Consider the following 16,814-nt stretch of genomic DNA (forward strand, 5'->3'; position numbering starts at 1 on the left):
ATTTGTCGAAAGAAGAAGGATTTGTAATAATTTCAAGCAAAGACAGTTCGGATCCTTTTACACGAGACTTCTAAACCTCACAGGAGTAAACTCATAGAGCACGTCTTCCTCTGATATCTATAATTGTGTTGTCATGTTGCTCACTGGTTTGATGTACATTATTCGAGCAGATACGATAAAGAGGCAGTTCTATTTACACCTACACGAGATAAGCAGGATGTTCTGTGAAATCACAGAATGGGAATGCATTTTATCAGGGTTACTGAGATATCTCAAGTAAATAGTAATAAAATTTGAAACTGTATCATAAAACCCACTCAGAATTATCAAAACTATTGTTGTTTTACTTTTACTTTTCTGTTTCACTTATTTACAAAGCACGACGTAAAAATGAGGTTGAGATTTAGCGACAATGGGTGTCCACATACAAATGTGTACGTTTTGACATCATTCGTTCTTTTACTTAGTGTGTTTTTAAAATTATTCTCTGAGTTGACTTCTATTCTAAACGATTCTTTGGAACATGAGACTAGTTATCGATGTACCATTTATAGAATCAAAAATAAGAGTTTGTCTATTGTAAGAAAACCACATTGAAATATAAATAATAACTGTTGTTACATAAATACCTTAATATTAAGTGTCTTACATAATAACCTACAAAGATGAATATAATGGAGATTAGATCATGACTACTTCATAATTCAAAACGACAAGTAGCTTCTAAAGGCACGTGTTAGACCCGTGCAGTAATATCTTTACGTCCGTGTTCTTCACAAGTTCTTGTTTCATTTTCATGTCGACTCGACCCTCGCGATAGAACGTTTCTCCATAAAAATAATATACCATATTGTCGTGACAGTAAATGTCAGCCTTAATACAATTAGTCTAGGTAGAAAAATAACGTTAGGGGAGTAAACAAGCCTAGATTAAAGATCAGTAACCCTTGGAAGCACACCTACATTTGTATCTGAGATTAAAAATGGACGCTAAGAGATCTTTTCTGAACAACAACCTTAGCTAATTAAGACAACTGACGACTATCGAGACGTGCAAGGGATCAGTTTAACGGTTATGTTTATTAATCTTACCTATAATGCCATATGGAAAAACGTATTATCACAGAGTATTTACTGACGGCCTTACAGACAAACTAAACCAATGACCTTAAAGAAGTGATTTAAGTCTACGTGCTACCAGCTCTATAGTCGCCAGGTCCGGCATGGCCAAGCGTGTTAAGACGTGCGACTCGTAATCTGAGGGTCGCGGGTTCGCATCCCGGTCGTGCCAAACATGCTCGCCCTTTCAGCCGTGGGGGTGTTATAATGTGACGGTCAATCCCACTATTCGTTGGTAAAAGAGTAGCCCAAGAGTTGGCGGTGGGTGGTGATGATTAGTTGCCTACCCTCTAGTCTTACACTGCTAAATTAGGGACGGCTAGCACAGATAGCCCTCGAGTAGCTTTGTGCGAAATTCCAAAACAAACAAACAAACTGTATAGTCGCCAAGTAAGAAATTAACGTTTTAGAAGTACTTTTTTTTATTATAAGTGAATTCATTACAGAAACACGTTTGGTTTAGAAAAATGAACTACATAACTTTGTGATATTATAGCTTATATTTCTAAATATGGCAAATGACTGTTTGGTATGGTGTGAATTTCGCACCACGCTACGCAAGAACTATTCGCACTAGCCGTCAATGATTTAGCAGTGACAGATCAGAGAGAAGGCAGCTAGTCACCATCGCCCACCGCCAACTCTTGGCTTCGTCTTACTAACGAAGCGTTGGATTGATAGTAACAGTATAACACCCTCACGGTTGAAAGGGTGAGCGCTCTAACCACCAGTCTCTGTGTCCACCGCAGGGGGAATCGAACACCAGATTTTAGGGTTGTAAGTCTTTAAACTTACTGCTGTTCCACCGGGATACGGTCACTGCAGACAGTAGATTGTAGAACGTGGACTATTGTTGGTATGTTTGGGCACTACTTGCGGTGTGTATGCTTGCAACATGAAAATCAGTATCTCATGTGTTTAATTACAAGTCATATCACTAAAGTATACTGCAAGCAATAATTCCTTGTATCATTTATTTGGTGGTATTTTGCTCACAATCGCTGTAGTAGTTTCAACACATAAATTATTCCTTTCAATAATGATTTAAACATTACAAGCATCTCAGATAGTCTTATAGGAAATATGAACTGAAGTAACTGGAGGCCGTTTCGGGACGACGTTTTCATCTCTTTGCTGAGTGAGGCCTTGTTTTGGTTCAAATATTCGTTCACATGTAATTTCTATCATTAAAAACCTGATTGGAACATTATTCCTATTAAAACAGCTTTGCTTATAGAAAAATAAATTATTAATACATATTCGCATTAAGCTGATACAGGGTAGAAGCCATGTATAAATATTTGTTCATAATTCGTGTTAATAAAACAAAAGAAAACTGTGTATTGATAAACATCTAAACTGGGCTTTGTAAGTAGTGATGTTTAAAGAGATACGTTAGTTTTTGCATTAAAGATATGACAGTCACAAACACGATGTTTGCTTTTTTGTTTTGAATTTCGCGCAAAGCTACACGAGGGCTATCTGTGCTAGCCGTCCCTAATTTAGCAGTGTAAGACTAGAGGGAAGGCAGCTACTCATCACCACCCACCGCCAATTCTTGAACTACTCTTTTACCAACGAATAGTGGGATTGACCGTCACGTTATAACACCCCCTCGGCTGAAAGGGCGAACATGTGATACCAACCTAAGAATTTTGAAAGATTAAAACTAGGCTAGTGAAAACTAATTATTTTCCAGTTCCAGGGTATGCTTCGCCTTCACACTAAATATAAATTGTTTTTCGAAGCTGCATTTCTCGTTGAAATTTAATGGCAATTATTAGGCTTAGGACCGAACATATTGTTAACAGCCAGAACAAAACTAATGAAGACAAGGCATTCAAATCATTACTAGTAGAACTGCAATTAACATATAATTAAATAGCTATACTAGTTATTGTGCTCTGATTTTTACTTTCGATGTTTGGTGCGACGGGGATTTGAACCCGCGACCTTCAGATTACCAGTCGAATGCCTTAACCCACCTGGCCATGCCGGGCCCGTAAGTAATCTAGGGTACTGACATAAAACAACAACTGGTTTTCTGGGAAATAAACTGTTTTGTTTCAATCCCACAGTTTTTAAAATTTACTATTAAAACTTTTACAGATTCCGTATATGTATATATATATATACAGAAACATTGTGATATTCTTACATTTGATCTACCAGTTTCAACACACGTTAAAAGTTAAACTAAACATATACAAGTACAATTAGAAACTGAAACAAAACTAACTTATAAAGAGCGTTAGGAAGTGCTCTCTTATTCTGCATAGAATGTCTATACAGGTCTAAAACAAATGAATATGAAATTATTATGTTGGGCCACATTCAACGTAAAATATGGTTTCAGAGCTTTTTTAGAAAAATAAACCACGTGTTCAATTGCTACTATAAGGAGTTACTTATACTTATGAATAAATTAAAATAGTTTTTTTTTTCCTATTTTACAGAGTGTTTACTGAAGTAAACTGGGCTTCGTAAGCCTGCAGATACAGCGCTGTGTAATGGGGGGCCAATAATTTAGTAATATCGTTCAATAACTGAAAATAATAACTTATTAATTATCAGACGACATACTCTTCCTTCACGACAAAATCAGATAAAATATACAAAGTGAAAACCTAATATCCATAATCGGCACATGAAGTCTGGAAAGCCCTGAACAACTAACTACACGTTAATGAAGACGGAAGCTATGTTTGTAGTTCGGACCCCGGCAACTAAATACACTCTTAACACCAGTAATTATTACAGGGCCGCTGATTAAAACTTACATGTGCGACGCCGCACAACTAATCAACTCTTCACTATAGTGAAGTCAGTTACCTGTTAAGCACACTTCACAACTTTCACAGCCGTATTTCAAAGCCGCTGTGAAAACACGTGCTGGTAGTTTCAAATATTTGACCAGCGGATATATGTAATCTAGTTCGATAGAATATTCCCGACTCAAACCGGTGACAATTCCCAAAAGTTTCGTATTTACCTTCTTGAAAACTACTACAACCCCAACTGTTAAACAAGTTTTGTAAGGAAAAAAAGTAAATAAAAGGAAATGTCATTATTTTAGAGTAAGTAAAAGGAAATGTCATTATTTTAGGGTAACTAAAGGAAATGTCATTATTTTGGAGTAAATAAAAGGAAATGTCATTATTTTAGAGTAAGTAAAAGGAAATGTCATTATTTTAGAGTAAATAAAAGAAAATGTCATTATTTTAGAGTAAGTAAAAGGAAATGTCATTATTTTAGAGTAAGTAAAAGGAAATGTCATTATTTTAGAGTAAGTAAAAGGAAATGTCATTATTTTAGAGTAAATAAAAGGAAATGTCATTATTTTAGAGTAAGTAAAAGGAAATGTCATTATTTTTCTTAAAGACATACACAACCACATCTGTGAAGACAAATAAGTTTGTATTAAACCTGAATTTAAAATATGAGTAACAACAAATATAGAAGGTGCAATGTTTTTACAATTAAAAACAATAAATTTTAAATTATTTCAGTTCTTATAGTGGAAATATTTCACGTCTGTCGAATATTTTTACTGCATTCGTAAAATGATATTTTCATTTTAAAAATTGTTTGTTTGTTTCTGAATATCGCGCAAAGCTACACGAGGAATTTAGCAGTGTAAGACTAGAAGGAAAGCAGCTAGTCATCACCACCCATCGCCAACCCTTGGGCTACTCTTTTACCAACGAATAGTGGGATTGACCTTAACGTTACAACGTCCCCACGGCTGAAAGAGCGAGCGTGATTGTTACTACCTGGTCATGCCGGCTCTTTTAGAGATTAATCAACTGATTAATGCAAGAAAAATGTTAACAAAACGAAATTTATCCACTGAAATAATTTTGACGTGAAATCTGAAAACAGCTGATAAAGTTATTGTTGTAAAGTTACAGTTGGTCTGAAAATACATTCACATGAATATCTTTTTTGGAAAAATTGAATTTAAGGGTACCATAAGAAAATACATCAATAATAATTGTTACCCTAAAAAATATATCATATAAATGCATATAACAAATTTTATGGTGCAAAAAAATGCCTAAAAAAGCAGTCTAAATTATAACTAGTCAATCCAAGAATAAAGTGAAGGCGTGAGATTTTTTATAGCAAAGCCACATGAGGGTATATGGTGAATCCACTGAGGGGAATCTAACCCCTGATTTTAGCGTTGTAAATCCGAAGACTTTTTGCTGTCTCAGCATGGGACTATAATGAAGGGAGCCCTAATATATTTTCATATATTACTCCTAAGACAGTAAGCGCTATAGAAAAACATGTCTACGGATTTACAACACTAAAATCAGGGGTTTGATTCCCCTCGGTGGATTCAACATATACCCCAATGTGGCTTTGCGAAAAGAAAAAAAACACACAGACATAGAGCAACATGCGCAGATCACCTAGTTGCTTTACGCCATAAAACACAAATCGTGGAGCAACATGCGCAGATAACCTAGTTGCTCTGCACCATAAAACACCAAATCATAGAGCAACATATTGCAAGCTGAAGTATTTTAAATGCACTCACAAAAACATCACGTAAATTCTCATCTATAGACTCGTTTTCTTATCTATAAACAAGAGATAACGTGTAAATGTAAATTACAAAATGAGAGAAAAACTGCACTTTTTAATAGCTGTAACTCCCTCGATAATTGCATCATAAAGTATGAACTGAAATTAATGAAAATTAGATTTGTTCTTAAGTGTATATATAGAACAGTTAATGTTGTGAAGAGTGAAAGCTGCAGGGGGTCAAATTACTTAGATCACCCAATTAACAACTTTATGATGGAAAATAACACGGTTTGTGCTCTCAAGAACACAATCTGGGAATATGAAATATCTTGCTTAATAAATTCAACTATCTCACGTGTTATTCTATTGCAATTAAAATACTACCCAAATATCAGTTGGTTTGTTGTTCAGCTTAAAGTCAGGCAAAGGGCTAGCTGTGCTCTATTCACCACGGATATTGAAACCTGGTTTCTAGCATTGTAAGTCCATAGACATTGCGCTGTGCAACTGGAAGGCTTTCTTTCTTAAAAAGAAAGTGTGTGTGTTTTCTCAGAGTAAAGCCACATCGGGCTATCTGCTGACTCCACCGAGGAGGAATCAAACCCCTGATTTTAAAGTTGTGAATCCGTAGACTTACCGCTGTGCCAGCGGGGGACGAAAAAAAACCCAACAAAACGGAACGCTTGTCTTTATATTGATTAAAGACAAAAGTCGATAACAGTGTGTTTAACACTCCTACGAAAAGTGGGGCCTAATAGACCCCAGAGCAACTTGAAAGGTTATTAATATTAGGCTAATAATTTTGTATTTAAATGAAATTGCCATTTAAATCCATTAATGAATGGATTAACGAGATTCCCACTGTCCCTATCTACTATCTAGCAAAACCACAGCCAGGGGAACGGGCTTGGAGAAATCAGGACTAGAAACGTCTTTTCGTAGGAGTGTTAATTCAAAATTAATAAGGTTTGTATAACGTTTGATTCTAACTAATCTTGATAATTTGACATAAAGTTAACGTAACTGAAAACATAAAATAAACGATGGCCACCTTTCAAGAGAAGATATATATTTATTTCACCCCACTTCCCGCTAGTACAGCGGTAAGTGTACGAATCTATACCGCTAAAATCAGGGGTTCGATTCCTCCTCGGTAGAGTCAGCAGATAGCCCGATGTGGCTTTGGTATAAAAAACAAATATATATTTATAAAAAAAAAGTTTTCTTGATGGAAATTTCAGTTAGATTAAACTTTTTTCACCAAAGTTGCTGCTTAAGTTTCATTTTAAACATATTAAGGATGTGATATATTTCACACATTTACACTGTACAAAACTGAATAGTTTGGAAGATAAAATAAACAATTTTACCTTAATCATAAAACAAAACTTCCATTAATTTATTTTGTCATATTGATCGTAAAATACACAAATTTATTCACGTGTAAATTCATGTCAGTCATAGACTCCACCGAGACTAACATTACGTCTGCCAGTCCGTTTTTCATATTTATAGTTTATCTGCTTGACATTAAATTAAGACAACAACTTCGTTCTTGAATTTGAAAATGTTGAACTAACCGTCACAATTAGTAGTGCAATACTTATCATGTTTATACATCTGCATATATTATTTGTAAAATTCAACAATATATATCTTATGATTTACAAGAAGCACTGTTCACTCTAACATGTAATTCACACGTAAGCTTCCTGACTGACCATTCGATAACAAATCTTCTGATAAAAGTTCCGCCAGGAGTTGCACGTCTTCCCCGACCATATCCAGAACCCTGACGTGATACCCACAACTAATGTCATTAAGTATTTTATCATAAAAACGGCAAAATCTGGCTTAGGCCAGTTACCTTCTGTCCTCAGGAAGTCTTTCGAGGGATAAGGGATACTATACGTGCGTTTTTGGTAATTCTCTCTTTGCCATGACATCATCCACGACTCCAAGTTAGTCTGTTCGTAAAAATAGCAGGCTAGAACTATGATGGCTGGTACAGTGTATAGCACCGAGAAGATTCCTATACGTATCATAAGTTTCTCAAGTTTATCCGTTCTCGTTCCGTCATGCTTCATAACAGTGCGGATACGACAGAGGGATACAAATCCTGCCAATAGGAACAGTGTTCCCAATCCTAAGTAGAAGACTAGTGGAGCCAAGACGAATCCCCTTAGTGCTTCGACGTCCCAAATCCCCACGTAACAAACTCCACTTAAAATGTCTCCTTCTACTTTGGCCATAGCAAGGACAGTAATGGTCTTTATGGCAGGAACTGTCCACGCTATTGCATGGAAGTAATGAGAGTGTTTTTCAATAGCTTCATGACCCCATTTGAGACCGGCTGATAAGAACCACGTTAGAGTCAGGATTACCCACCAAATGGAACTGGCCATACTAAAGAAATAGAGCATCATGAAGAGAATGGTACAACTTTCCTTTTTGTTACCTTGAGCTATTGTATTAACCATCTTAGTCCCAGCGTCGATCTCTGGTGGATCAAAAGGTTTATTGCATACTACCTCATCGCCCAGAAGAAATCCAACAACGTACGTCAATGCTATCACGAAATAACAAAAGGATAGGCAGATAATTGGTCTCTCGGGATAACGAAATCTCTTCATGTCCACTAAGAATGTAAGCACTGTGAAAAGAGTAGAAAACAGGCACAGAAAGGCCCACGTACCTATCCAAGTTCGAGAGAAATTTCTTTCCTCATCCCTAAAAAACATACCATAACAAGGTAATCCACAGTTCTTCTCTTCCTTTCTTCCAACCCGAACTACGTAATCAAGTCCTCTAGGAACCCGAAATTCTGTTGGACATATAAATTCCTTACTATTTCTGGGTCTTCTCCCAGAAGTGTCGTGAGGAAAAGGTGAGGAAGTAACGGTGCTTCTGGACTTCTCTGTGTCGTTCTGACCAACACAGAGTTCGGCTCCTCCAGCTTCTGGGAACTTTTCACATTCCAGAGTCTCTGGCCAACGAAATCCAAACTTATTCATCAGACTTTCGCAGCCGTTCCTTGCTGATTGACAAAGTGAGCGACAGGGAGGAAGAGGATGCGGCAAGATGGTACAAACAGGAGTGTACATGGAACACAGGAAAAACTGTAAATCTGGACTACATTTTACCTTTACTAAAGGAAAGAACTGGTGAACTTCGAGACCGGCGTCTTCTTGCTTCTGATGATTAAGCAGGTTTGGCATTATGGTCTGGTTATATTCGATATCTTTACATAGTGGTACTGTAATGGGTTCACACAGGTTATGCTGTGGTATGAGGTTCAAGTCGTGTTCGGACACTCGTGTATTTAGCACTTGTGCATGAACTTGTTGCCATCCTCGTTGATGGCATGCGCTGAAGTACAAGATTAGTAACGTAACTACCAGTGCACGAGCCATGACGAGTAAAATGTTTGTATTAACACGTAAAGCCGTAAACCGCCTGTTCTTGACTCATATCGTAGTGACATGTAAGACTCTATACTATAACGTGTAGATCCAGTTGATGGCACTTTCTAAACACAGATAAAGCTTATACGTCTCGTGACCCTACGAAGTAATCTAAACTAAGTGAGAACTAGCACTATGTATATATAGCTATATATATATAGAAAGAACTCTTGCCCAAGCTAAGTTTTCTTCCCGTGGCAGACTGGCGCGCGCGGCGTGAAATATTATCACAACCCGCCAGTGCAAGCAGACAAAACCACACGTCAATTCGTTAAGCTAACCGTCTTAAGTGATTGGCTCTCGCTTTCTAATCCCCTACAGTTCTGTGTCAAACGTCAGTTAAAACGCGTTGGCGCCACTCCAACAAAATTCACGACTGCATAATTTTTAGAAACTGTCGAAAATTCTCTCCCATAAAACAAAACAATTTAGTGCAAACAAGAAAGGGGTTAGAAATATGCACACTTAAAAGGGTTGAAAATATGCACACTTAAAGGGGTACAAAATATGCACACTTAAAGGGGTTATAAATATGCACACTTAAAGGGGTTAGAAATATGCACACTTAAAGAGGTTAGAAATATGCACACTTAAAGGGTTAGGAATATGCAAACTTAAAAGGGTTAGAAATATGCACACTTAAAGGGGTTAGAAATATGCACACTTAAGGGGGTTAGAAATATGCACATTTATACAAAATCAGGGGCAAATTTGGCACTCACATTAACCAATGATTCTTTATCCTTTTTTGTTTCTTTGAATATCGGAGTAAAATATGCTTATGGACATCCAAATCGTGCAAATAACGGAACAAAAGTCGTTAAACGTATCACATGCGTTTGCTATGATGCTAACAAGACTGGGCTAGGTGGGTTAAGGCGTTCGACTCGTAATCTGAGGATCGCGGGGTCGAATTCCCATCGCATCAAACGTACTCGCCCTTTCAGCTGTGGGGGCGTTATAATTTTACGGTCAATACCGCTATTCATTGGTAAAAAGAGTAGCCTACGAGTTGGCGGTGGGTGGTGATGACTAACTGCCTTCCCTTTAGTCTTACACTGCTAAATTAGGGACGGCTAGCTCAGATATCCCTCGTGTAGTTTTGCGTGAAATTCTAAAACAAACAAACAAACAAGCTAACAAGACTATTTTCCAGACATCTCGTGAAATCTCATTTTGTGAGACTAGTTAAAGTTTTAAGGTTTCTTTGTTCCATCTGATCCAAAGAATCTTAGTGTAGCACAAATAATACAAAACCGGCTTTCACGTACGATACAGGATGTTCATTGTAGATTAACAAGGAACTATACTTTAAGAATTAAATTTGAATGCATATGTGTGTGTGTATTTTTATAGTAAAGCCACATCGGGCTATCTGCTGAGTCCACCGAGGGGAATCGAACCCCTGATTTTAGCGTTGTAAATCCGTAGACACAATTAAATTTATTCTGCAACTTTTCTGTTGTGATTATTGTTGTGTTGTAGCTGTTGAAGTACAACTGAAATAACTGACAACATTAAATATTGTTTGAATTGTTTATTTGTGTGTTTTTGAAATTTATCACAAACCTACACAGTGGGTTATCTGTGCTCTGCCCACCACGGGAATCGAAGCGCGGTTTCTAGCATTGTAAGTCTGCAAACACACTACTATACTACTGAAGGTCGAATATTGTTGAAGATAATTATGTACAGTAAACAGTTCATTTCATCACATTTTCTACATTTAGAATACATTATGAATGAGATAACTTTGACTGAAAGCAGTTTCTACACCCCAGTGAGTGGCACAGCCGCATGTCTGTAGACTCACGACGCTAGAAACCAGGTTTCGATAGCCGTGATGGCAGAGCACGGAAAGCCTATTCTGTAGTCTTGTGCTTAATAAGAACAAACAAACAAATTAAAAGTAAATATTGTGATTATAAAAGCGGAAGATTATCGTACAAATGATTTCTGAAAACTTTAGAGATTCTGTGTGATTGGATGTTACACTGTTTTAAAGATGTAACATAGTTTAGTATGTTCCCATTATGCTTCAATGCTAAAACAAAAATATGGTTGGATTTCAATTTCGCACAAAGTTACATGAGGGCTATCCACAGTCTCCGTCCCTAATTTAGTGGTAAAAGACTAGAGGGAAGGAAACTAGTCATCATCACCTACCACCATAGTTTTGGCTACTTTTCAGCAACGAATAATAGGATTGAATGTAACATTATAACGTCCCTACGGCTGAAAGGACGAGCATGTTTGGTAAGAGGTGGACTCAACCCGCGGTCTGCAGATTGCGAGTCACAAAAAAAAACAATGCTCAATTATTACAATGGGCACAGAACATAAGTTCATTCTTAAACTTTATGCTTTGACAACGAACAATTTTATATTAATGTGAGACGTTGTTTATAAACATCTAGTTTAAACGATAAACAAAGGAAAAAAGAATGTATTACTCACTTTAAAACTGTTTAACAAATAGGCCTAAGTAGACAAAGGAAATTTTATGTATTTGTTTCCTGATACCAAAATCAAATTAGGTTATCTGCTGAGTCCACCGAGGGGAATCGAATCCCTGATTTTAGTCTTGTAAATCTGAAGACTTACTGCGGTACCAGAGAAGGACGTATGCACTAATAATTTTGTAGAAACATCATATGTAGGAGTTTTTCTACTTATTGATACTACAGACATTATTTATAATTGTTTTCACATTTACCACCATAATGTCAGTACATTTTCAAACAGAAGAAGTTATTTCAAACGCTTTTGAAGGAAGTGCATAAAAATCATTATCTCTCAATTGTAATTTATTGCGAGGTCTGTGTTTCATCACAAAGCTACGTAATAGGTTATCTGTGCTGCGCCCTGCACGGGTATCGAAACCAGATTCTTAGAGTATCAAACCTTACGGTTGAGACACTGGGAGTATCATTGCGAGGCAAATGCGATCGTAAAAAATTGTTAATAATTTTAATGGAATTTTCTAAAACACGACGTATATTTTAGGAGTAATTAAAAAGATAGTTTTGGGATTTAAAACGGGTAACTTCAAGATTTCAAGTAGTTGAATAAAATCAATTAAACTAAAAGTGATAAAAATCACTATTTTAATAAATCTTCTTATTGTTGTTGAAATTATTTCATTGTTAGTTTGGTTTGTTTTGAATTTCGGTAGGTCAGCAGTAAATTTATGGACTTACAACGGTAGAATACGAGGTTTGATTCCCTCAGTGGGCAGGGCGCATATAATTCGTTACGTAGCTTTAGACTGAAACATACAAATGAAGTATATAAAAGATAAATCAATTACTCTTATCTTATTCATTATATTCAATTAATTATGTGTAAATAAATAAATATATTTGTGAGAGAACTAGTTTAAAATAAAACAACTCCGAAATTTATTGTTCTGGGACAAACCAGTTTTTCTGAATAAAATTTGGATTATAAATGTTATAATTATTCCAACCCTCTACACATAATATTTATTCTTAATATTTATTGGTATCGATTTGAAATAAAATAATATCGTCTTGGCGATCCCTCAAAGTCGAGGATGATACAAGTTCATACATGGGTCCGGAGATGGCTAATGAAGCCAATTCTTGCTGCACAGGTCTTCTGGCGGTGAGGGCAAGGCAGGTCGGTTCAAAGGGTTGGTTGGTTGAATTAGTGTTTTATAGCACAAAGCAGCTAGGCTATCTGTACCAAACGTCAGGTAAAAAGATAAAATTAAATGTAGTAAACTACATAAAAGGAAATGAAGGTAAAACAAAACAGCATTGAAAAACATAAATAGCATAAAACCAATGTTGACATCTAGTCTACAATGTTAAGAGAAAAACCACAGAAAGAGAAGTTATAGAGGACTTTCTGCAGCATAATGGTAATTATCATAACCCACCAGGAAGACTAACAGGTACGTACAAGAACCACCGTCAGTCACCTGAAGTTGGTCTTTCCAGTCCTGGTTCCGGGTTATGTGTCATTATGGCCATTATCAAAGGGTAAAGTAATAAAAGTGTTTTAAAAGACATGCAGCAAAATTGTAAAAACAACTCGCCAGGACGACTAACGGGTAGTTCAAACAGATAGTTCAAACAGCGGCGTTAGTCACCTAAAGTTGGCCTTTTCAGTCCTGGTATCGAGTTATTTAATGTCATGGCCATTTTCTAGTTTTAAATCGAACTAGAGAGATTGCGACTCTTAAAAGGGAACCACAATAAAAAAGTTTAATGAAGAAATATAAAACACTTAAATGACATTAAAAAAGATTAATGACCATTAAAAAACTAAAAGCTATATCAAGGTGGACAGTGTCACCATCACCAATAAATAACACTGTCCAATGTTACAGACAAACCCTGGGACAGAACATGTTTAAAATATTGCCGTCGTTGAGAATTGTAACGATGGCAAGAAAGTAAAATGTGGCTGATAGTGATTTAAGTGTTACACAGACTACACACTGGTGCATCAGTTCCAGATAAAAGAAAACGATGAGTTAAAAAACTGTGACCAATGTGTAGTCTAGTTAGAACAACTTCCCCCTTCCGAACCTTACGGAAGCAAGATGGCCAAAGTCCAATACAGGGTTTTATTTGGAAAAGCTTGTTTTCGCATTGCTCACTCCAAGTCGACTGCCAACTGGCACTGAGCCGAGCCTTGAATACACGACCATAGTCCATGAACGGAACAGGCACAGTGGTGATAGTACCAGAGCAGATAGACTTAGCTACCATGTCTGCAAGCTCGTTCCCGCGAATACCAATGTGGCCTGGTATCCAGAGAAACTGGATAGAAGTAAATGTCAATGATAAATGGGCCAGTCGGTTTTAAATATCAGCGAGAACAGGGGTGTGAACCAACGTGAAGCGATTCCAGGGCCAGTAGAGAACTAAGCGAGTCAGTATAAATAGTGCAGACAAGAGGGAAGGCAGCTACTCATCACCACCAACCACCAATTATTGGCTACTCTTTTACCAACGAATAGTGGGATTGGTCGTAACATTACAACGCCCCCACGGCTGAAAGAGCGAGCATATTTGGTGCAATGGGGATTCGACCCCACGAGTCGAACACCTTAACCCACGTGACCATGCCGGGCCTAATAGTAAAGTTAATGTTATAGAAAAACAGAAGTAGAAACGCTGTTTTATGGTGATGACATCAAATATATAATTAAACGTATATTTATAATTATATTTCAGTCATCAACAGAGCTTTTTTAAATTTGTATCAAAATTACAATGACTTAAATGTGTGTGTTCTTCTTATAGCAAAGCCACATTGGGCTATCTGCTGAGCCCACCTAGGGGAATCAAACCCCTGATTTTAGCATTGAAAGTCCGTAGCTTTACCGCTGTTAACTTGGATTTATAATCAAACTATATACCAGCATAAAATCATTGAAAGTTCAGCTTTAAAAAGTTGATGTACACTTAAGATAATTTAATTTTCCTTCGTTAACAGAACCAATTACAAAATTATGTTATGTTCAAACTGTATTTTTTCATTTACTGTCATAAGTGACTTATTACTTGGTGTTCAACCTGCTCATTTTGTGGTATTAATGATTTATTTTCAACAAATGGATCATTGTATCCTGAAAGTGTAACGAAACGCCACCAATTAACGTTCTCACACAAGACTACAGGAGGCTGAACTTACCAATGTCCAGAAGTTGAGTCTTCAAAATCATTTAACATCTGTGTTAAGTCGGATCACTGTGGCAGGGTTGTTGTTGTTTGTTTGAATTTCACGCAAAGCTACACGAGGACTATCTGCGCTGCCCGTCTCTAATTTGAAAGTATAAGACTAAAGAGAAGGCAGCAAGTCTTCACTGCCCACCGCCAGCTCTTGACTACTTTTACCAATGAAAAGTGAGATTGGTTGAACATTATAACGCTCCACGGCTGAAAGAGTGATCATGTTTCTTTGTACAGAGTATTGTGTCAGGAAGCATACCACATCTACGTACTAGAAAATCAGAAGGAGAAAAAAGAGATATTGAGGCAAAAGTGAAAAGTTGAAGGCAGTTCATTTATGATCAAAACTTTTTTTTTTTTGCATAACTGGAAGTAAAACTCTGTAACCGACGTAATCGCAATAGTAACTAAGATTCTGTCTTCTAAGATATTTCTTTAGAGACAGTGAACAAGGAATGTAACACACTGGACACCAAAGTTAGTAAGTAGACGTAGACTGTTCTAATGACGTGAAGACTAAAAATATTATTTTCCAGTTGCTAACTAGGCTTATTAGGCGCTGGTCATATGTAAGCCTTTATAATAGTCTTGCAAATGTTATTTCAACACTTGCTTCAGTAGGGACTTTTAAAAAACTGCAAAACTAGCAACTAGCAAAAGAAATATGACTTGTTTCCCAGATCAAAGAACAACAAGAAGCACTTGTACCTCTTCAGCATTCGACTCTCATATGGTGCTAAATAAATATTCGTGTAATGTACCCACATCTTATCGGGTCTGTTTATCCCAGACTACAATATATTGTTAAAGGCCATCCCGATCACAAAAGTAACAACACTGGTTTAACATAGGAATGATCAGTTTTTGTTGTTGTTTTCCTGCGGAAGAATTTTCTACAGCCAACGATCAGTCAAAATAACACCAAAGGAAATGTCTCAGACTAAGTCAGGTGAGAGATACCACGTGGTCTTCACCGTGAAATATAAACATTTGAAATCATTATTGTCTGTGCTGTGTTCCAAAGTCACTATTAGAAGGCTAGAGAAGAATCATCCAGAGCGTAAACTTTGGAGTTCAATGAAATTAACTTGTCTCTTAAAACTGGTCATTAAGATCAAAACTCATTAAGGAGGGACTGTGGAAATTCATAAGGATATTAATAATAGTGAAATCTTGAAACCTAACTTTAATGGAAGAAACTACCAAAGAACTCAGAGAGGTTGATATGGTATACTCTTGAGCAAGTCTCTGATCCAAAGAACTTAGATTGGTATGAGATACTCTTAAGCAACACTTTAATATTAAAAAATTAGAAGGGTTTGTATTTAATATTATTACACAACTCTAATCTACAAGACACGAGTGGGACACATAGACTGCTGAATAATAAGTGAAGTAGCTATGACGTACATATGGCACTGACATTTCATACCAGTTATATGACATCATTGTAAAACTGGCTGCCATCAATAACGTGCCAAAAGGTGATTTTAATGAACAGATATTTAAAGATTTTCTTTTCTACTTACATTTAGTATCAGAAAAATTATACTTGTATTTCACTCACACGCTTGTACTTTGTGTTAAGTATTACAATGTTGAATAGCCTAAAATGAGTGAAATTGTAATTTAGATTTAGAAGTTAAATAAATTTTTATATGTATCTAATTTATGATACTTACGAACCAGACTGATACACGCAGTTTTCTTTTGTAATATAAATGTATTTTAATATACAAACAATTACACAATTTACTCTAACGGTTATTACAAATAATAATCTATGTACAAAGGTGTTAGCGCAGATAGTCCTCGTGTAGCTTTACACGAAGCTATAAAAAACAACAACAAAAGTATTACAAGCTAACAAACAGTGTTGAGTATATCTGGTTTGGAACTGGATATCTTATCGAGCGTTTTCGACGAGCAAATTCATCTTGAGTTGATGTGAATAAAATTCACTTAATAGAGAAATAGTTAGCCCTGCA

The 16,814-nt window shown here is 36.4% G+C and overlaps 1 protein-coding gene across 1 annotated transcript; it reads right to left on the minus strand.

Moving 5' to 3' along the window:
- Positions 1 to 7,031: 7,031 nt before the first annotated feature.
- On the minus strand, positions 7,032 to 9,428 carry LOC143256479 (frizzled-7-A-like). The gene has a single exon (XM_076513767.1). The coding sequence runs from the start codon at positions 9,065 to 9,067 to the stop codon at positions 7,352 to 7,354; it is 1,716 nt and encodes a 571-aa protein (XP_076369882.1). The 5' UTR covers positions 9,068 to 9,428; the 3' UTR covers positions 7,032 to 7,351.
- Between the last annotated feature and the right edge of the window lie 7,386 nt (positions 9,429 to 16,814).

The sequence above is a fragment of the Tachypleus tridentatus genome, chromosome 7 (assembly GCF_004210375.1).
Source record: "Tachypleus tridentatus isolate NWPU-2018 chromosome 7, ASM421037v1, whole genome shotgun sequence".
NCBI classification, from domain to species: domain Eukaryota; kingdom Metazoa; phylum Arthropoda; class Merostomata; order Xiphosura; family Limulidae; genus Tachypleus; species Tachypleus tridentatus.